This window comes from Poecile atricapillus, chromosome 3 (genome assembly GCF_030490865.1).
Source record: "Poecile atricapillus isolate bPoeAtr1 chromosome 3, bPoeAtr1.hap1, whole genome shotgun sequence".
Taxonomy (NCBI): domain Eukaryota; kingdom Metazoa; phylum Chordata; class Aves; order Passeriformes; family Paridae; genus Poecile; species Poecile atricapillus.
Window position 1 is genome coordinate 105,397,058 of NC_081251.1, and position 21,883 is coordinate 105,418,940.

General features: G+C 50.5%; 1 protein-coding gene across 1 annotated transcript in view; it reads left to right on the forward strand.

Annotated features, from left to right (window-relative positions):
- The window catches only part of LOC131577152 (phosphofurin acidic cluster sorting protein 1-like), a 53,325-nt gene that overhangs the window by 30,199 nt on the left and 1,243 nt on the right, over positions 1-21,883 (forward strand). The window contains exons 2-22 of the mRNA XM_058834612.1: positions 3,049-3,136; positions 8,114-8,203; positions 8,531-8,656; positions 8,853-9,015; positions 9,163-9,254; positions 11,107-11,187; positions 11,960-12,019; positions 12,678-12,829; positions 16,811-16,904; positions 17,214-17,285; positions 17,591-17,721; positions 17,824-17,956; positions 18,080-18,184; positions 19,441-19,547; positions 19,854-20,008; positions 20,100-20,210; positions 20,298-20,400; positions 21,148-21,190; positions 21,282-21,324; positions 21,419-21,560; positions 21,654-21,877. Of these exons, the coding sequence (XP_058690595.1) occupies positions 3,049-3,136; positions 8,114-8,203; positions 8,531-8,656; positions 8,853-9,015; positions 9,163-9,254; positions 11,107-11,187; positions 11,960-12,019; positions 12,678-12,829; positions 16,811-16,904; positions 17,214-17,285; positions 17,591-17,721; positions 17,824-17,956; positions 18,080-18,184; positions 19,441-19,547; positions 19,854-20,008; positions 20,100-20,210; positions 20,298-20,400; positions 21,148-21,190; positions 21,282-21,324; positions 21,419-21,560; positions 21,654-21,877 (2,315 nt within the window). The remainder of the gene's footprint in view (positions 1-3,048; positions 3,137-8,113; positions 8,204-8,530; positions 8,657-8,852; positions 9,016-9,162; positions 9,255-11,106; positions 11,188-11,959; positions 12,020-12,677; positions 12,830-16,810; positions 16,905-17,213; positions 17,286-17,590; positions 17,722-17,823; positions 17,957-18,079; positions 18,185-19,440; positions 19,548-19,853; positions 20,009-20,099; positions 20,211-20,297; positions 20,401-21,147; positions 21,191-21,281; positions 21,325-21,418; positions 21,561-21,653; positions 21,878-21,883) is intronic.

Below are 21,883 nucleotides of genomic sequence, written 5' to 3' on the forward strand. Positions count from 1 at the left end.
GCTGGATGGTTAGACAGGAAAGCTTCCTTAACAAAAATAAGGCACTGTGTGTCCTCTGTGACCTCTTGATTGCTTTTGCAAACAACCGCTGGAGGCAGTGCTTTGCTGCTGGCACTGAATTTCACAAAATGCATGTTATAAGAGCTTTCCTCTTCAAGATAGCTACAGGCCAGCTTGGTGAAAGCATTGGAAGTGTTTGATTAAAACTTCAGAGCAGAAGCTCCAAATTCATCCTTTAGTGAGGGACAGAAGGCAGCACTTTTAAAGATAATACCAGGGAACACTGGTAAATCTCACCAGGAAATGACCAGTAGAGGAGTGTAGGAGTACTGAGGTTCCAGGAGGCTGTCAGTCTGCCCTGTTGGAGCTCATTTTCCTTGTTGCTGTCAGTCGTTGTTGCTATCAGAATGTTACACAGTCATATTTACCACAACTCAGCGTAGCGGATGTCCCTGCAGCAGTTCCCTAGCTCAGGAACAGTTGCTACTTGTTCTGTTTAATTACAGGAGTAAGTAATTCCTGATTTATAATTTGTTTACCAAAAAGTGATTTTCAGGGATCACATTGTGATCAGTTCTGGACAAAACCATGGGGTAGTTGCTGTGGGATTTGGCTGAAATGTCCAGAGCAGCGTCTGATCACTGTGGATTGATCCTGTCCTGTAGATATCTGCAGAGATTAGTGTGAGACGCTCTGCTGCCCTGTACTGGCACTGAACACTCAGCACTGATGCAAATCTGGGTGATGGAGGGATTGGTTAAGTAACAGATCAAAAGAGGATCATCAGGGACAGCCAAGCTGCTTAAAAATTGTGTGCTCTTGTGCTGCAAGTACATTCAGACTCTAAAACATGCATGTTAATCCCTGTGGGAAGGGCTGTGGTATTTTAGAAAGCACTGTTTTGAGAAGGGATGGAGCTGCAAGGGTGCAAGCTATACCTTTAAGTACCTTATGTCTGAGTACTGCAGGGAGGAAGAGTAGAGGATGGAAAGGGGGAACCACCTTCTAGCACGTGGTATGGGAAGGACCAAGGACAGACTACAGCGTTTCTCACCGTGTTAAACAGATCTTGAAAGCTGGAGAGGGATAGAAAGAGAAGAGTGCCATATCAGAGATGAAAGGGCTGCCCAAATGGGCATAGCTGACCAGTAGACATTCATTCTTCCCCTGGAAAAATACCAGGTACTGTCTCAGAGAGGAGCATGAAGAGATAATGGGTGAATTAGTTTTGGATAAGGAGTGTGTTTCTACAGTGAGAGCAACTGCCATGTGGAATTATAACCTTTCTGCATCCTCCAATTAAGACTGAATATCCTTATGTAAGCTTTAATGTTTAAGGGATAACTTTTCCACGCAGATAACTATTGTGGCTAAATTAGTGCTGCAGGGAAAATTTGAATAGATGTACTGTCCTTGTCTTACATGTTCAAGCCTCATTTCTCTCTGTGGCTTGTCTAACAACAGTCACAATTAGCACTGGTTAGTGGTGGTTGTTATCTAAGTTTAGCCTCTTTGCAAGCTTTCCTTTAGTACATTTGATGGAGTTGCTGTACCCCTGTTTCTGGTGAGAACTCAGTCCCCCCCTGCCTGAGAGGTGCCTCTTTGTCTTCGGCCGTGCTCCCTATAGCTCACCCCTAATCATGACTAGGTATTTCTGGGGAGGAAGAAACCTGCCTCAGGTAATAAGGTTTCTCCCTTCCTACTAACAGAGGCTCAGAGGGGAAGGGTGGGCAGAGATGGGACCACTTATTGTAGTGCTGGGGTGCACAGAGCACGAGAGCTTAGGGTCTGTGCTCTGGGTTTTGGCTGAAAGAATGCAGCCATCTGGCAAACAACTGTGCAGAGCTTCCCTGCACACCCAGCTTCCTGACTTGTGGTCTCCACCAGGAGGGACCAGAACATGAAGGGCAAAGCAGCAGGGTTGCAGTCACAGTCCAGGAAACCTTCTGCACCAGCTAAAATTATTTTATAAGGGAGGACAGGGATATGGTAGGAGGTGAGTTCTTGCTAAGCCCTAAGTCCTGCAATTTGACTCTGTCCTTCCCTTTTTACTGCCATTCCATCTCTGGGATTGTTCCACACTGCTTCTGTACATCAGCATAGCAAGAGCAGTTTTTTTTCCTTTAAAAATAAATAAAGCAGGCCTTTGGAGAGCACAGTGTGTCAGACAGAAAGGTATTTGGTAGTAGCCAAATCTGTTCTCCAGGCAGGGTGGCCTGACTCTCAGGTCCAGCATGCTGATATCCGCAGAAGTCCTGGGAACCAGAGTCTGCAGCAATGCAACCATGGAGCACAGAGGGTAACTTGGAAAACATCAGCGTGCTCTTACTACTGGTCAAGGAGTGCCATGTCCGGCTTTGCTCCCTGACACAGAGTCCCTTGCAAGTAGTCTCCATGGGAGTCCTGCTGCAGGCTCCTAGGCAGGAGATTGGAGCGGCTGGCTGTCTCACTGGCACTATTCCTTCAAGCAGCAAAAGTAGCTCTTCTCACTTAGCCTCAGGATCCTTCCTAGCTTTTTCCTGGAAGTGCCACTTACCATGCTGAGTCCCCAGGATTTGAGCTTGTCAGGGTGGCTGAAGCTGTATGAAGCCTCCTGTGGGGCTGCTTCTCAAGTCAGCTCTGTGTGGTACCGTGCAAGAGAAAAGCTGAGTTGTGATGTCTGCACGGGAACATTTGCCTTAACTAAGTCCAGGATAAGAGTGGATTTAAGTGCTTTGGTTTATAAATAAACAGTGCTGTGGCCAAGGTAGATTTAAGCAGAGCTGGCAACAGCCCTGCTTGGGAAGGGATCTCTTAACCACATGGCCTGCTGTTGGACTTCCTGTGGCATGCTAATCCCTTAAGCCTGCTTCAGCTCTGTTAATTTTCCTTCTTTCCATTTTTCCCCAATGGGCTGTCTCCGTGCTGCGTGAATGCCAGCGTTCCTAGGCCAAGCTTGTGCCTGCGACTGGGCCAAGCATCCAGGCTGCTTTCCGAGCACCGGGTACCATGTGGCAGGGCCCTAGGGATGGTGGTGCCTGAATGTATCCCATTCTCTCTGTCTTACAGGCTCTGCAGTCTGCGCCTGAAGAAACTCACGGTGCTGAAAGAGCTGGACAAAGAGCTGAGCTCTGTGCTTATCGCTGTGAAGATTCAGGTAGGCTCCTCTGATTGCTGCTGCCTGATGGCAGCAAGCCAAGCCCATCCTTGTGCCCTCTGTGAAGTGTTGGTCTGCATGTCCCTTGCCTAGTGCCAACCAACCCCTCTGTCTCAGCACACTCAGGGAGATTTTGGCTCTCAGGTGGGAATAATGCCCCAGGGACAGCAGTGAGATACCTGGTGCTGGCTTGTATCAGGAATGAATTTGGTTAGACAGAATTTGGATATGGTGGGACAGAATCTGTCATGCCTCCCTGCCTGCCTCTGCCAAGGCCCTCCTCTCAAACTACTGTTTGGAGTTTGTCATCCCACTGTTCCATACCCTTTAAGAGAGGGTCAGTGCTGGATGGTTTCCAGCAGTGTCTTCCATCCAGATCACTCCCTGGGGAGTGAAGGGTGGGAAGGGAAAGGTGCAAGGGATCAATGTCTCTGTGCATAACATTCTGCTGACATTTGTACCCTGTCTGATCTCACAGTTGCCTCTAATATCCCTTCCCTTTCCCTCTGCATTCCTTCTAGGCCTGGTGCCTCTACTGTGAATCAGGCAGAAGGGAGGGGAGTGGATCTTTATCACTAAGATAAAGAATTGGAATTTGCCACCATCCTGATATGTGCAATCCCTCCACCCTCTCTGCAGCTGGTGGTGGACAGATGGGAGTGCAGGCACATCCCTTCCACCTGCCAAAGGACAGCATGGAAACAAAATGTGTCTTGAGTATGTTGTCCTGGCCACAGCTTCCCTGACCCAGCTAGGGCGCTGGTGTCCTTCCTTCGTTCTTGTCAGCTGGCATGAAAGCAGCTGATCCCATTGAAAGCACCGTGGGTCAGCAGCTCAGCAGCTTTGTGCTCCCACAGAGCTCTTTGTGCCGCACACATTAGGATCTAAATCCTGGATTAATGCTGGAAGCTGCGATATTAGCGGAGCTCTGGGAGCTGGAGTTTGCCTTCACGGCAGACCTGATTCACTCACACAGAAGAAACTGAAAGCGAAGTATATGAAAGCTGGGGCAGGGAGTTAGTGCAGTAGGAGGAGGCTGTGGTCCACGCACTGTTGGTCAGTGTCCCACTTTAGTGGCCTTTCTGTCACTGTGTGTATGGTGTCATTCAGGAGAGCTGAAAGTCCTGGAAACCCTGAGACCTGTTTCCCTTGCTTTAGCAAGGAAACAACCTGAACAGCAGAGAGCTGCCTGGCTGGTCCTTGGAAATATGGAAGCAATCAAGGCTGGGCCACAGCTGACAGCAGCACAGGACTGGGGGGCTGCTACCTGACTGGGAGGGCTGAGGTGTTCCCTGAGTTCTCTCCTGCACAATCAGGCCAAGCTGAATGTGCTTCTCTGCACTGGGGACCCTTGGGTTCCTGTGCAGCTCCACTTATGCTGGGGCTGACACATGCTGAGTGTGCGTGTCCTCAGCTACAGCCCTCACATGCTGCAAATGTGGGACTGTGGAAGCAACTGCACAGTGGGACTCCAGCTCTTTCAAACAGACCACCCCCATCCCTGCCTCTTGAACCCTGATGGCAAAAGAAATTAATAGGCCTTAGCAGTTTAAAGCCACAGGGCCTCCTTGCTGCAGGCTCCCTTTTCCTGTCAGGGAATGGAGGCTGCATTCAGGGATTTAATTTAAACATTGTCACCTTCCTCTCTGCATGGCCACATAGCTGTGGCTGCATGCTGGTGTAGGCTCACTGCAAAGCTAAAGAAAACAAGGAGAATGCTTTTTCCCACATTACTCCATGGCTCAGCATTCCTTGTGGGAGTGGGCTGAGTTTGTGTTCCTCCCCAGGCTGCTTCCACCTGCCTGACCAGCCTTCTTGGCAGGGTTTGGGACTGCTGGAAGGCAGATGGAAGCTGTAGGCAGCTTCAGCACAGCGTGCCTACAGAGTGGCCTCAGATGGATCCATTCCTCCTGCTCCTCTCCTAGGTAACAGATGAGTCACACTAGTAAGAAACTGTTTGAAGGCTTTCCAGTGAACATTCCATCTTTTTGGATGGAAACCGCTGATGCATGTAATTTATAAAGGACCTGCAAATTCCCAAGGGGGCAGCTGGGGACTAGAGGAAAGGAGAGCTATATTTCCCTCATTTCAGTAGTAGTTCTGTTAGGGTCAGGAAGTTGTTGCTCTGAAGGGCAGATGGCATGGAGATAAAGCTCTGACCCTGTCTGAATGGGGCTGCCACCCCCACGGAACAGCTCCAGTGCTGGAGACAGTCTGCTTAAAAAATGTGCGTGACCCAAAGGACAGTGTAAGCCTGTCCAGAACTCCTGATCTGCTTCTCACAATGCCCTTCTGGTCTTAAAATACAGCTTCTAAGGGTGCCATGTGCTGCTACCTGCTCCTTCATCTGAAAATGCCACTGTCAAGGGAAACTTTCTATGTCTACAGAACTTACCCATTTCTCAGAGGTGATTTGAATATATAATGTTTCATGGATTTGAGTAAGATAAAGCCTGAACTACTGTGAAAAAGGGGATTTGCTCTCATTCACTTGAGCGGTTTTTAAACCTTTATCCCTCATTATTTGTTTTAACAGACTGGAGACGTCATAGAGCATTTCCTTCTGTGTGTTGTTCAGCGTGGCACTAAGAGATTTGGATGTGCTGGCTCAGCTCCATAAAGCTGCAGATACCTGCCTTGGTATCGCAACTGATTATGGCATGAAGGGAAACACAGTGTTCCCTCTCGGCAGAGAGACTGTAGTTCACAAACACCCTGTCTTGAGCCATGAATAGAGGAAACAATCAAAGAAAGAAGAGAACAAGCCCCAGCACTCCCAGAACTTTCAGCTCCTGTGGCAGGTGCTGTGGATGCAGATCTTCCTGCATCTGACTGCAGGATACCTCTGGTGACTCAGGTTCAAGCCTTGGTACTGCTGTAGAGGGATGATATTGGCAGTCACTGTGTAGCAAACAAGAGTGTGTGCTATGAAATAGGCCAGGCTAAAAAGGTTGTTTGCCTCTGCCACTCCTGCTTGCTGCCCCAACCCTGCTCCCTGAAGGAACTTGTTTTGTTTGGTTTTGTTTTGTCTTTCTTATTATGCAGAGTTTTCTGTTTATGCTTCACTCATGCTTGTTTCTTATCTCTTTGTAACCACTTGTAGTATTTTTTCATTCCTGCCTGAGCAATCCTAGCTAAACCCTAAATTTGTTAATTATATTAATGGGCTGTTCTCTCCCAAAATGCTCCTTCAGCTTGAATTCTGGTTAGTATTTTGCTGTCTGACTAGTCCAGTACTTATACTAGTTCTCTCTTTCTGGATGTGGTATGCTGTTCTAGTCTCAACCCTCTTATAAACCAGACCAATCAGGACAGATTTAAACTTGAAATTTGGGATTGTACCTTGCAAACCAGACCTGGGCATTATGTACCTGTGTATTGTAGTGAAAACTTCTGTGTGTTTTCAGTTCTTAGGTAGCAAAAACCTATGACCACCACTTGTCCCTATTGCTTTTGCCTTCCTTGACACTGTCATCCACCATTTTCACTGTAACAGTGTGATATTAAGTTTTTCTGCAGTATTTGTAGGAATACTCAACTGTTCTGCAGAGAAATTGGTCTTGACTGACATTACTCAAGTTACAGAACGGCTGAGCTACATCAGGTGCTCAGTGCCATGTCTAGCTGAGGTTTGAATTTCTCAGAGGATGGAGAATCCTCAGTATTTCTGTGTCCTTGTCCTTGCACTGTAATAATGAAGTAGCCTTTGTCCCAGTCCTTGCAATGCCACATGGATGTGCACTGGCATTTCACTGAGGGATTGGATTCACCTAGGATTGAGGCTGGGCATGTAGCTTCCATAGTGGTAAATGACAATAAGGCACAGGACAGCAATGTTTATGAAACCATCACTTCCTGGACACACCACTCAGGATATCCTCACCTTTTCTTTGACATAAGTCTTTCCCCAGAAATATCATCTTCAGGAAGAGTAATTGTACTTCTACTTGTGTTTTGATGAAAGAATGAATCTTTGGTGGATAATCTCTCTGCAACAAAGAGCAAATGGTAAATGTGCTAAAGTAAATAGGTACTGTCATTGTGACTGCCTATCATCTGTTATCAAAGAGTTCAGGAAGGGTCAGTGTGTTCTTGGCCAGGAAGGCTCACAGATGGTGAAGGGGATGAGCTCCACCTCTTCTCTTCCGTTTTAGGAAGACCTTTTGCAGGAAAGTCTCGCTCCTGGCATGGTCTCTGGGAACAGCATTGCAGACAGCTTTTGGGAGGATCTGTGGGTTGTGCCACCCTGCAGCCAAAAGGGTCTGGTGCATGCAGACAGCATTTTTCTACCCCCACGTCATTCAGTGTCACTATCAGAAACCAAGACATAGAGATAGGGCAGAGTTAAAGCAAAGAGTTGGAGTGGGAACATAATTAGAGTGCCTTTGTTACTGCCCTTCTGCTAAAAACCATTTCTATATGTAAATAAAGACTGTTGCCTGAGGAAAAGACTGGGAGAGTTTTCTGAGACAAGCTAAGCAAGCAGGGGGACCCCTGTTCTCCCAGATATCCTGACTTGGTCCCAGCAGAGCCATCCTGACAGCTGTACTTAGACAGGGGTCTGCACTGGGCCTGTCTGCTTGAGGGAGAGATGTCTCCAGGACCTGTCCCTTTTCTGGCCAGGCAGTGTGTTGGGACCCTTTGCTTTGCCCTACATGGTTCCCTGTGGTTCCAGGGGCGTACCTCCACAGCATGGGACTGGCACAGCAGGTGCAGAGAGTTAAGCACAGCAAGCTTGTGAAGAGCAGCGATCCTTGGCAGGTGGGCAAGGAGAAGGGACCTCTGGCAGCTCAGGGGATACTGCAGGCTTTTGCAAAGTATTGGTGGGCATGTGAAAGGTGGCTCTGCAAGGTGGAACAGAGCAGAGTCAAGGCATTCTCTCTTTCCTTGTGGACTGTGAACACAGTTGTCTTGTGTGTGTGATGCAGTGGAGTCTGTGGTTGAGCTCAGTGTGTGTGTCTGCCAATCTTGTTGTAGGGTTCAAAGCGAGTCCTGAGGTCAAATGAATACATCCTCCCACCTGGGGGCCTGATGGAGACTGAGCTGGAGCTGACCTTCTCACTGCAGGTACCTGGTGCTGCCTGGTCCCCATGGCTCCCTTACCTGGCATTTTTCAGCAAGTACACCCTTAGGGCTAAGTGTGAAAGGCACAGCCTCTATGGAGGGGCCTACTGTGCTTGGTTGTTGTACTTGCCTGCTGCTCCATTGCTCCAGGGATTGTTTGCTGGGCATTGGGATTTGGAGGATGATGGATAAGTGCAGGTGGCCTTTGAGGGGCACCTCAAGGCTCAGCAGGTCAGATCCTGCTGTACATCAGCATTGAGGAGTTTTCTACCTGTGTGTCATGCCTAGCCTTGCCCTCATGCTGCCATCTTCTGTGTTTCCCTTCCCTAGTACCCACATTTCCTCAAGAGAGATGGCAACAAACTACAGATCATGCTGCAGCGGAGGAAGAGATACAAGAACCGCACCATCCTGGGCTACAAGACCCTGGCAGTGGGGATCATTAACATGGCTGAGGTATACAGTGCTGGGAACAGAGGGGAGCCCCACATGGCCTTGCTGTGCCAGCACTGGGCGGGGAACAGGGCTGGCAGGCAGGGTCTCATTGCTGTGAGTGTTCTGGCTTGTTGGCTGGCTATAATACAGAGAGGGTATGGTCAGCTGCCATTGTGTCACCCTATCAGGGAGCTTGTCTGTCTGTCTGTCTGTCTAGGTAATGCAGCACCCGACAGATGGTGGTCAACTCCTGGGCCTCCACAGCAACATGAAGGATGTGAACATTCGAGTGGCTGAAATCAGCATCTACTCTCTGTCCAGTCAGCCCATCGACCATGAGGACGGGAATGTCCCCTCAGGTCCTAAAATCAAAGCATCAGGTGTGTTTAATGCTCAGACCTGCAGGCAAACATTTGGGACATGGGGAACGGAGTGTGTCCCTCAGCACTGCCAGTAATTCCAGTCCTTTCACTGGATCCATGACAGGCATCATGCTGAGCTGGAGCATTTGCACTTTCTGCTTTCAGATCGCTCCCCAGACATTGATAATGACTCTGAAGATGATGATGACAGCTTCTCCTCAGAGCAGGAAGCCAGTGATGATGCTGTGCAGGGTCAGGTAAGGGAGGCCTGGCAAGATGCCTTGTGTCCTGGTCCTGTTTCTGGGGCAAGAGTCAGGCATTGAGGTTCTTGATCACTCTGAGCCCTCTCATCCCCATTTGGCATTGTTTCAGAGGGCTGAAAGCCATAATACCTGACAGGAAAAAGAACTCTGACAGCAGTGGGCTGCTGTCAAGTCCATGGTGGGGCAAGGGACTTTGGAGAGCCATAGCTCTCATCCATCTGTCTCTGGAGCTGTCTGATCTGCAGCAGAAAACCCCTGCTGAACCCTCTCCATATTGCACCATGATTTTCTCCCTGTGGTAACAGGTCAAAGACTGCTCACTGTCTGAGAGAAAACAGGGATTTTAGCAAGAAGTAGGTCTGAAAATGGTCAGAGGTGGCAGACCCATCCCAGCCCTGAGATGAGCTGTGTCACTGCTGTTTGCTGTGCTCTTGTTGTGGTGCCTGTACTTGAGGCTGCAGAAAGCCTTGTGGTAGTGTGCTGATAAAGCACAAACTGTTCAGGGTTGTTATGATCTGAGGGTAACTGGGGTTCTTGGGGTAGATTAGAGTGAAGCAACACTGGGTGACCAGTGTTTAGAAATATATATATCTATATGGCAAGTTTATTTCAGAACAACCTGGTTGCAATGGAAAGGAGGTATGTAGCCATTTTGGTTATTATTACCTATAGTAATACAAGAGTATAAAAATATAGAGTAGATAGTGGAAAGATATCACCACCTGTGGATTCAGACTTGATATTTAACAGTCAAAGTGCTGGTTAGTCAAAGTGATGGTCACAGTCTAGATGGAGGAAGCCCCTGGAACAGAGAGTTCAATGGTTAATATACATTCAGGTTTAGGTGGGAATGCCTAGGTACCTCCCCTGGAGAGGAGACTTTTACACTGTCTGATGTAACACTGTGGATCTGGTGCAACACTGTGGATTAGGTGCAGTCCTCAGGTGAAAGGCCTAAGAAATCAGTCTGAGAGGAGGGCTTGGGAGTTGTCTTTGATAGTTTGACACCTTCTAAGACATGAGAGCTCTCACTTCAGTGTAGTTGAGCCAGTTATGCCCCATCGGAAGGGATGAAGACCTTCATGCCTAAGGGAGGGGGGGCATGGGGGAGGAAGTTTTATACCTGAGCCAGTTGTGTAAGGGAGGATATTTGGCCAGATGAAAAGCATTATCCTACCCAGCAGGTTGTGCTTCTTGTGGCCTCTTCCTTTCTCTGGCTCAAAACCCAGCTTGTTGCTAAATTAAGGTTGGTTTGTCATGGTCAATCTCTGGTGATGAGTGCTCACCCCTCTGCACTTAGGCTGTTCTTACGCAGATCAGAGGCTTCTCCACCACACATCAAAAAATTCTCCTCCTCCCCTTTGGTTTGCTGGGCCTCAGCAAAGTACACCTGCTGTTTTTGCAAATGGCTATTTGTTCAAGTCATTAACCATTATCATTTCAGTCTCTCACAAGGGTCCTCCAGACTCCAGATTACCTGTCCCATCATGCTGGGTTAATACATCAGGGACCCATGTCCAGCTAATCCCTGGAAAAAATGTTTTTTTGTGATTCGTGTGCTTTGCTCTCTGAGCTAACTCTGGAGAGGGGAAAGCAGGAGAAAAACACACTTCTTCTCTGGAGGGGCCTGGGGGCAGAAGTGCTGGGAAAGAAGATCTGAAGGGGGACAGTGCTAAGGAGAAAGAAGGAGCTCCATAGAGAGAGGTAGCAGAAAGGAGAAACAAGACTTTGGGAGCAGAGTGGATCAAAACTTTCAAATGTAGGGAAAATGTGTGTCAGGAAACTTTTAGGAGGTGCTGCTCCATGAACTTAGTTGTTCTGATGTACTGTGACTTTTTGCCTGCAGGATCTATTTGATGAAGAGGATGAGTTGAGGAAAACCAAGAAGGCCAGGAGGAAAATGAGCCGAACCACATCAATGGCCAGAGTAACATCAGCATTTACAACATGATCAAAGGGATGGGAGGGATTCACTTTCTCCCCTCACTTATGGCAGTGAGAGGTGTTGGGAAGGGGGGATGCTGGCATTGGTGCAGAGCAGGGGAGAGAGCCCTTGGCTCTGTGAAGGAGCAAAACTCTTGCCATTAATGAGCTAGCTTGTTTCTCAGAGCTGTATCCCAGTTCATGGTCTGTACTGTGTTCAGCCTGGCTTTGTATCAGTGGTGATCTGTGTGCAATAGAGTTTTGACTTGCTGCTGTCACATGGTCCTTTTCCTTTCTCGAGGAAGGGGATGGTAGGCACAAGGAAAGCTGAACTATGAGCAGCTCCTCTGCATGTCTGCAGAAGGCAGGAGCTGCTCTGTCAGACCCTTGCTCTCCAAACTTCTCATCCCTGTTGACTTCAAACCTGCAAATCCATGGCCACCTTCTGCCCGAGTTTGTTTCCCATCTTTTCTTGCTCGAAGGCAGTATTGCTCAACCAGGTGGTCTGGGGAGAAACAGGGTTTAAATGAAGTGCTATTCCAGCCTGTAGCAGAGAAAGTATGAGTCCTTGCATCCTCCCTTATGCCCAGACAGTGGCTTCTTGTGGAGTACAGAGGCAGTCCAAACAACAAATTTAGAGAGAGGGCAATCATAGGTCCATATATGACTGTGGACCTATGGACAGCATGTTAGAGAGAATAACCATGGCCTATATCTTAGCTTGGAATGTGGTTTGATAGTTTTGCTGATTTTTTTTTTCCATTCTTTTGTTTTAGCAACCAAACTTCAAGCAGAAATTTGTGGCTTTGCTGAAGAGGTTCAAAGTGACAGAAGAGGTAAGAAACAGGAAAGCTGTCCCATCTGGCAATGTCTCCTGCAGATGTGTAGGTGTCAGTGTGCAGGTTCCCACTCACTGGGAGCACAAGGCTCATGATCTCAGGGATGTGCCAAAGGTGGTGTGAGACATGGCAGAGACAAGGATGTGACTTTTCCAAAGCGTTTGTCCTCAAGAAGGCAGCTCTGAGACTTGTGCTCAAATCAAAAAAGCACCTTCCTGTTGGGGAGAGGTGCCCTGGGAAGAAGAGTATTGTCATACACTGACTCTGCACCAGGAGCTGGCATTGCAAGGGGCAGTCCTGTCCAGTTAGACTGACTGGAGGCTAACATCAGCCTGTGAATGGTTTCTCTTGGCTGACAGCCCAGCCTAAGCGTGCCAGTGGAGGTCCTTTCAGGACCTGAACACAGCCAGTGAAGGTCCTCCCGGGTGTCCTAGCTGCCAGGAAGTGTGATGGGTGTCTAAGACTCCTTTGGATGCTCATGGCACCCTCCTTTGGCCCAATGACAATGTCACTGGATTCTTCCACAGCCTGGCTTTGCCTCCCTGAGGTGGGAACAGTGCCATGGTGTGCCTCATGGCAGCTTGTACATACATGCCTGCTATGGGATGCAGGTAACTCCATGTCTCTTCACTGCTCTCTGGGTTTGGTCCCACAGGTCCTGGACTCTGACCCTGTAGACCAGACCCAGGAGGTGGAAGAAGACCTGGGCTTGCTCTATGACAGCCTGGAAGAGTGCAACAACAGTGACAGCGGCCCAGAGATGGAGGACAATGAGAGTGTGCACAGCACACCCAAGCCCACCCTGAGGTAAGGGTTGCAGGGGGCCCCTGGCCAACAGCACAGCCTATGGGACCTGGAGAAATGTTCTCCAACATCATTCTGTTGCTTGGGCTAATACAGGCATTGTCTTGTCTCCACTCCCATTGCCATCTTCTATTGAAACCCCTGGCTCCTCACTCAAAACTGCCCATTAAATCTGACTTCCTTCACATTTACTCTAATTTTTCTGCCAGCCCAGCATCTGACACTGATCTGCTGGTAGAGTCCTATTTGATCTAAGCCCTGGCTGCTCCCAGCTCTCATATCTTTCTGCCAACGATCCTGGTGTTCTCTGGGCTCTCCACATTGAAGCATGCCTGTCTTTTGAGCACTTTGTGACCGCTTGGACCAGTCCTTGTGAGATGTGCATGCTGTGTTCCCACTCTGTGTGGAGATGTGACTGGCAACCAGCAGTGAACCTGTTCCTCACCCCATTCCCCAGGCACTAGTGACTCGCTCTGCCAAGAACTGCTGACATAGCTCAGGGGTCTCCAGTGGATCATGCAGGGAAACCAGGCTTTGCTCCCATGTGATCTGTGCTCACCTGGCTTCTCTGCTCATGGCTCTTGTGCTTTTGTGCTGTCTTTTTGTGAAAAAGCTGTCTTTTATTGCCTTTCAACTTGACTACGTCATAATGCACTGGGTCTCTTGTAGTCAAGCCAAGCTCACTTGGCACTGTTGTTTCTATAGATTTTATGTATAAGATCACGGAATCATAGAATGGCCTGGGTTGGAAGGGACCCGAAAGATCATCTAGTGCCAATCCCCCTACCATGTAAAAATATGTGCATATACATACATATATACATACATACATACATATATATATATACACACACATATATATAATTTGGTTGGTATCCCCACTGAAGGTACTTAGCAGAAGTAGCAGGCATGGTTAGCCACAGGGAAACTGAAATTAAATATGGATTCTGGAGCCCATGGGCCACTTGGGAAAAAAAGGAACATGATGGAAATCGTGTTTTCCACAAATCAGCAAGTCATTGTGAAAGAGACAGCAGGCACATGGGCAAGCTGCTGAAGTGATATGCTTGGACTCCAGAAGGAGCTTCACATGGTCTCTCATCAAAGGAGACGAAGTTGCTGTGGGAGAAAAAGGAAGGTCTTTCTGTGGTCAGATAGTGGTATATAGACTATGTGAAACCGTAAGAAAAGTCTATTGAGAGTATTTAAATGTAAGACCTCCACCCTGGTTCTGCAAGTGCCTCCTTGCAAACATCTGGTCACTGGAACAGCATTCCAGAGTGAGTGCTGGTTTGGGCTGGTACCCACCATTACAGTCTTCCTGGGGTGTTTGATACTGTTTCTGGAAGGACAGCCTCTTGGCCTCTGAGCTGTTCTTCATCCTGTTCACCATGTGTCCCTGGCTTTGTTTGGTCTCTGGTGCCTGAGTTTCTGGCAATGTAAAGTATATGTCCCTTGAAATCACAAGGGAGTACTTCACAGAATTCTGGGGCTGTATTTTTTTCAAAGGAGATGGTGGAAGCTGCCTGCCATGGTGTTTCATGTAGACTTTGTGGTTCCCAAGTGCTACGTAGCCTTCTCAGGGGGTAAATTACAGCCCTGCCTGTAAATTTGAGGTGATTCTCACTCTGGATTTCTTGTTATAGACATCTCTGTGGAGCAAGGGCACTAATGATATGCAGTCCTTAATGGTGGGAAGTGGCTAGTGCCCTGGATTGGGCCAGTGGTGCTGGGAACTGATACTTTTGATCAGCCAGGGAGATCATGCAGCATCAGTTTGCTCCTGAATTGGAGCAAAACTGGAGCTGGAACTAAGGCTGTTAGGCAGGACCTCAAGTCAGATCTGTTGATTGAAGGTCAAAGGTGAAGGAGTCTCTTTGCCCCATCTCATTGGTGAAGAGGTGAAGGAGATCTTCATAGGTGACTGGGAAAATGGATGGGACAAGGGGGGCTAAATTAATTTAGAACAGGAGGCTGTGCAGGACTGGGCTTTACCTAAATCTCAGTATGCTGAGATGTGGGCTCAGTCGTGCCTGTAGGAGGAGAGTCTTTAAACTGCAGAACAGGAAATTGCAGAAGAACTCTGTACTTAATGTGATGTCCTCAAGGGATGAAAGCTTCTGAATTTCAAGTGGGAGAGGGCACAAACAAACAGCTTTCATGGGGAAGGGGGGAGACAGCCCAACTTAAATGGAGTGTAGAAAGCCAGAGGAAGTATAATACAATCTAGACACATCCAATGTCTAAAAAAAGGAGGTAATGAAGATACCTCTTTGTGATGCCAGTGGCACCAAGGGTATGGGTATGGGATTACTTGTGACAGTATAGAGGAGTATGGAAGAGATTTTGATTGAGGGGTGATTTATTAGAAAACCTACATGTTCTTCTGGTTTGACTCTTACTAGTGTAGTCTGTATAGATGGAATTTCTGGCTGGGAAAAGGCAAGTGTAGAGTAATGACTGTACAGATTGGTGACAATACCTGAGATTTTGTAGCAGAGAATGGAGGGGAAGAGAGAGAAGAAATATGTTAGTAAAAGGAGATGTTATTTATACCAGTGTGGCCTGGAGCAAATGTCCCACCAGGTCACTGCTGTGGCTCTAAACCTGAAGCAACTGGCCACAGAGCCAGTGAGGGGAAAATCAAGCCTTGACTTTTCCCAACCAGTGTATAAACACTGCTGCTGAAGAGCTTCTGTGTGGGAACCATCATTTATTTATGGAGGTGGAATGCCCTTTCAGGAGCAGTAAAACCTGAGAAACACTGTTGTGCCTGGCAGTACAGTGTGCTATATACAAATAAGGAAGCATGCTAAAAGGAAAAGAAAAGGAGCAGTCAGGATGTTTAGAAGTCTGGAGGTATCCTGCAGGAAGCATTCTCCTGATGAGAAGAGTAGAAAACAATGGAAAGAAACTCTGATAGAGTACTAACAGAAGAACTTCTCTATATCTTATGTCTTAGTGGCCATCCCTGGAAACCTGCAACCTCATAGCCCCATCTGCACACTAGGCACATCAGGGGGAACATTTCCTGGGAGTTTATGAGCACATACACAAAGCTTAGAGAGAATCTAGCTCTGATCTCCTGCAGCAAAGTCTCACATTGGAGGTGGATTCTGGTTGCTGTAAAGGTCCTGGGAAAACTGGCAAGTGAGATCCAGTGACAGACCCCACTTATTTCCTAAAGACTGGTTTTTGAGCAGCACACAGGCTGTGAAAGTGGCCCTTGGCAAATAAATAATGTGTAGGAAAAAGGGTAAAGTTGAAAGCTCACACTGTAGTGGCAGACTGTCCTGGCTACCCCAATAGAGTTCCTGTGTGACCTGTGGTGACTTGAAAACAGGACCTTGGAGCTGCACTATGCAACTCTACATCAGCTCAGAGACCGAAAACTCGGCAAGTTTAAGTACTGTGCTACCTGAGGTATGGTTCTGTGTGCAATACTGAAGATTTTCAGAGCCTTGGGAAAGGGGAAGGCAGAAAGGGAAGGTGAATGCTGCAGCTGGAAGTGTATAGCAGCAGCAGGCAAAGGCAAGGAGCAATCCTTGGAAAAAGGGAAGCAGAAGGGAAGGCAGCAGAAGTCAGTGGGAACTATGATGGTGCAGAGGAGGAGAGAGGTTTAGCAGCACACTGGAGTTGCGGTGTTGACAGAGACCATATGCCAGTGAGGTGGGGCAAAGTGGCAGCTTCTCACTGCAGTGCAGGGGTGGGGGATCACCTGAGGCAGAAAGCATCAGGAGACCCTTCCTCCAGCTCCCCAAGGTCACAGAGGGCACTGCTGACAGGTCTGCTACTCAGCTGTGCATCACCCAGACACTTGTCTGGCCCTGTATCCCACTGAGGACCTCTCCACAGAGCTCTGTGCTTCGGACAGGCCAATGGGGGTGTGCTGGGATCATGGTGACTTTGTTCCTCTCTTATTCCTGCCTTTTTCTCTCCCGTCTGTCTGTCTGTCCGTCCGTTCGTCTGTCTGTTTCTCTGCAGGCGTTTCTTTGAGGGAGTCTCTCATTCTGGTTCCCAGACTGAGATCGGCAGTTTGCACAGCCAGAAAGGGCAGGATCAAGAGTCGGGCAGCCCTGTGAGTTACACCACCACCACCACCTTTTGCCCCTTTCCCTTCCCAGCTAGCCCAGCACCCCCACAGTGCCTGCACTCTGAGACCACAGCTCCTGGCAGCACCTGCCTGGGGCTGCTCCTTTCCTTCTTTCCTCCTCTTTTTCCCAGCACAGGCAGACAGGTAGCGATGGGGGGCATCCTCTGGGGCCGGTCCCAGAGATGCCCGACTCCTCTGTGGGAGCTTGTGTTCTGTGAGGCCAGCCATGGGTCACTGGCAGCTGCCCTGCACAGAGTGCTCCATCCTGCTCTGACCCCACTCCCTGTCCCCCAGGGCGAGGCAGACAATCGGAAGCCAGGAGCACAGCGAACACAGGAAGAGCCAGGAGCAGAGGTCCCTGCAGCGGTGAGTCCAGGCTGTGGCATGTGGAGTTCTCTCAAACCCCAGCTTGCTTTCTGGAGTACCACGGGTGCCCAACAGACTCGAAATAGGTCTGGGAAGACAAGTAGATTGTGCTGGAGAACAGCAAGAGTTGAAGGAGTGTTAGTTTCTGCAGGATGTGCAGCCCAGCCCTCCCAAGACCCTGCAGCCTTGGCTCTCCAGGAGGGCCACCAGGCCTCTCCTGGTGATGGACACCCATGGGTGCCGGGCTGAGAGCAGTGTGGAGCAAGGAAAGCAGTGTGTGTGAAATGACTCTGTGTGGCCTTCAGGAGCTGGCAGCAGAGGAGCCGTGTTCCCGGCTGGCCCCCACAGAAGCTGCCATGAGGGAGAGCAGCATGGACAGACTGGCCCAGCTGGGTGCTGGGACCAAAGCCGAGCTCCCCAGTGCCGTATCCCCCAGGTAAGGCGGGTCTGTGCCCTATCCTAGGGCTGAGCAAGCTCACACTGAGTAGGGGTTGGTGGAGATGAGATTTCTTCATGTTTTGCCTCTCCTGCTTCACAGCAAGGCAGAGAGCAAGCAGTTGTGGCGTCCCCGCAGCACCTCCGTGAAGGACCGGCAGAGCTCAAAGGGACAGGGTGGCCGTGCCAGCAGCCTGGACAGTGAGAGCTCTCCAGACTCATGGCATAGCACCCAGGTGAGGCCCTTGGGACCCATCCCACTTGGAGGCTGCCCACTCAAGAGCTCTGCCAGGTCATCAGCCTTGGGCAGTGTCCAGGGTGGCTGACTGGGGTTAACCTTTGTGGTGATGCTGTCGCAGGTGCCTCGAAAGTCTGTTTACGATCAGCTGAACCAGATCCTGGTCTCAGATGAGCAGCTCCCTGAGAGCATTGTGCTGGTGAATGTTGCTGAGTGGCAGGGGCAGGTGAGTAGATGTGATGGGAACTGGATGCATGTGGGCAGCTGTAAGCAGCGTGGATTCTCCCAGTCATAGCAGGGAGTCCTAGGGAAACTGGCACCCTCCTCTCCCCCGGTGTAGCACTTCCTTCAAGGAGACAATGCATTTACAGGGTGCTGAGCCACATACACAAGAGTCAGGTGTGTCTCCTCCATCGCACAGTATTACTGGATCCTCAAAAAAACATGATGTCCTGATCAGTCCCAGAAAGGCTGGCTAGCAGACTGTGTCTTAGGCCCTCACTGCTTGGTCCTGGCTCCCAGGAACCCCATGGGTCAGAGGTTTGTTGGATTCCCTGGAAAAGGGCTCCCTTCCTCTCTGGGCACCAGGCACTGGGAAGCAGCAGAGGTATTTCCCACTGAGAGATGGAAGAGTATCACCTGCCACTCCCAGGGAGCATTAACTACATCAGAGCAGGGTGGGGTGTGAGGACAGGCCCAGCCCCTGACAAGCACTTGGCTCTCCCATACCTGTGAGCTCTAAAGCTAAAGGTGAGCAAGGAAATGTACATGTGTGCAAACATGCAGTTAGATAAAACACCTGTGAGACCCCTTCAGGATCCTGCAGCTACATCTGGCATCCAGAAATGGTGCTGGAAAATTTTGAGGCAGAAGAAAGGGCTTAGTGAGAGGCCCATGCATTGATTCAGGCCATGCATTCTTGGCTTGTTCCACTTGTCCTGGATTGGGAAAAAAAGAGCCAATTCCCACTCCCAGAGCCAGCCCTCTTGTCTGTCTTGACTGCCTATTTTACCACTTTTGACCTGCATGCAGACTCCTGAAGAGATAGAAGGATTTTGGAGTGCCACAGTGGGAGAGAGCAAGAGGAGGGAATGAGCAGAGGCAGAGTGAGCCTAGAGCTGGGCCCTGCTGTGGGATGCAGAATTTAAATCAGAGGGTCCCTGGACTAAGCTGTTTATTTCAGGGACCACAACTTGGTTCTTGGGACAGTTCTGCCCTTGCCATGGTGGGGGTGGTGACTGCTGTGCTCAAAGGTGAGAGCTGGGGGCTGTCTGGCCTCTAGAGCAGAGCTGGGAGGAGTGGGGATGCTCAGAGTGCAGCTGTGAGTGACCTAATGGTTTCAGCCTCCCTACATGGCACGGGTGGGGACAGGTGTTGCAGCTCTAACCCAGGGGGCATGGGACCCAGGGCAGACATGGGCTGGTGCTGGCCAGCACAGCCATGCCTCCAGGGTGCCTTAACCTGAGCTCTCTGCATTGGCAGTACGTCAGCGAGCAGCTCCAGGCGCACAAGCAGTTGGTTGTATCCACCTGCTCCGTGGCAGACATCCAGGCAGCCTTCAACACCACTGTCTCCCGCATCCAGCGATAGTGAGTACACCTTGGGCTCAGGCCTAGTGGCACTGTATGGATTCAGAGGAGGGCTGGGTATGGCCCTGGCTCCCCAGGGTTCATTAGGGCTCTTTGGGGTTGTGGACACTACCGTAGAAACAGGTGTACACCCTGGGGAGAGTGAGGGGCTCCCAGTACTGCTTTTGCCCATGGCAGTGGACACCAAGCTGGATATTCTCATCAAGGGGTTTTTGTCAGCTGGCCTGGCAGATGTTGTCCCCATGCCCACTGCTGATCCACTGCACATCCCTCCCTCACTGTCTCCTTTTCCTCTCCCTTTGGCAGCTGTAACTGTAACTCCCATATGCCTCCCCCGGTGAAGGTGGTGGTGGCAGGGGACCAGAGCTACCTGAGTGTTGTCCTCCGTTTCTTTGTGGAGCAACTGGCCAGCAAGACACCCGACTGGCTCAACTACCTTCGCTTCCTGCTTGTACCACTGGGTGAGAGCCATCAGGAGCCCAGCCCCAGGGCTGTCCTCTCATCTCCCCAGACTCCCCTGCCTGAAGTCAACACTGCCCTTCTCTCCTGCAGGCTCTCACCCTCTGGCCAAGTACCTAGCCTCAGTGGATAACAAATACAGCACTCTCTTCCTGGACTCAGCATGGCGGGAGCTGTTCAGCAGGGCTGAGCCACCCACCGCAGGTGAGGAGCGGGGCAGGCTGGCATCAGCAGTGCCCTGAGGGGGAGCCCAGCTGCCATCAAGGTCTCCATGGCTCTTTGTGCCTGCAGACACTGTGGACATAGCAGGCCGTGTTGCCCAGTTCATCGCTGGAGCCAGCCTCTCTCACCAGCTCCCCATCTCAGAGGCCATGCTGACTTACAAGCAGAAGAGGTGAGTGTGGCCCCAGGGTGCCTATCCTCCCTCATGCGGCCCCAGTCTGGGATGTGCCCAGGACAGGAATGAGGGACACGGGACAAGTGAGTGCGTTCCACTGACAAGCAGCATGGTGCTGAGGGGAGCTGGGGTCCCACAGTGAGAGGCCCTCAGCACCATTCCCTGCCACCTCCCGGTGTGCTTGGCCCCTCCAGTAGCTGTGGCTGTGACAGCCCCAATGGTGGGGACCAGCTGCCAGGGCTGGGATGGGCTGGGTGGGGCTGCAAGCTGGTACTGTGCTGTCCTGGGGTTGATGCTCATGTTCCAGCTGCACTCTCACCTCTCCCTTCTCTTGGTTTCTGGCACCCAAGGAAGAGAAGTCTCTATTTTGATTTTTATATCAGGTATTGGCTTGTGCTTGCTGTGCCGCTGCCTGGCCCCTCCCCGCCTTTCCCCATGTTCGTCCATCCCTCTTGCTGTGCAGAGGAGCCGTGACCCCACAGAGGGGCAGGGCTGCCCTCCCGCATGCAAGCCCTTTCCCAGCACTGGAGGGGACAACTCCTTGCCTCCTTGTGTAGTGTGCCCTGTGCTGCCATGTTGGGGACAGGGGGTCTCATGGGAGGGAGGGCAGAGGAGATGGTCTAGAGGGTGTGAGCCAGCATTGACCCCTGTGAGTGCAGGGCTGCCTGGGCACAAGGCTAGTGGTCACATGGCAATCGGTGCTCAGCACACCCAGACCCTGACCAGCCTCTTTTCCTTCTGCAGCCCCGATGAGGACTCCTGCCAGAAGTTTGTCCCCTTTGTGGGGGTGAGTGAGTTGAGGGGCCAGCAGGAGCTGAGGGGAGAGGTGCAGTGCCCAGTCCTGCTAATGCTGGGTATCCTCTGGTTTGTCCTTGCAGGTGGTGAAGGTGGGCCTGGTGGAGCAGTCTTTCAGTGCCTCCGGTGAGTCCCTGGGAATGCCCAGCTCTCTTCTCCACAGGTGGGAGGCTCTTGTTAGTGTCTCCCAAACCCTCAAACCCACACTTTTCCTCCCCAGTGGACTCAGATGATGCCACAGTCTGCACTCCCTCCCTGCTGAGCTCAGCACCAGCCTCCAGTGCAGCTGTTCCCTATGGCAAGGAGACTGTGAGCACCCCGCCACCCTCTCCGTCCGTCAGCAGCGGCCTCTCGGGTGCTGGGTAAGAAAACAAGGCCCCCCTCAGCCTGAAGCAGTGGGGGGAGAGGAGCAAGGGCACCACCTGTGTGCTGCATGTGCTGCCCATGTTGCCCAGGTCTCTGAGCCCTGGTGTGGAGGTGATGGGCCTGCAGGTGGACTACTGGACAACACAAGGGCTGGACAGGAAAAAGGAGGGTGAGAAGCGGGAGACGGGTATCAAGAACACACTCAAGAGCAACTTCCGCTCACTCCAGGTCAGCCGCATCCCCAGCACGGGGGAGCTGGTGCCCCCCAGCACCATGGCCATGACCGTGGTCACCAAGGAGAAAAACAAGAAAGGTAAGC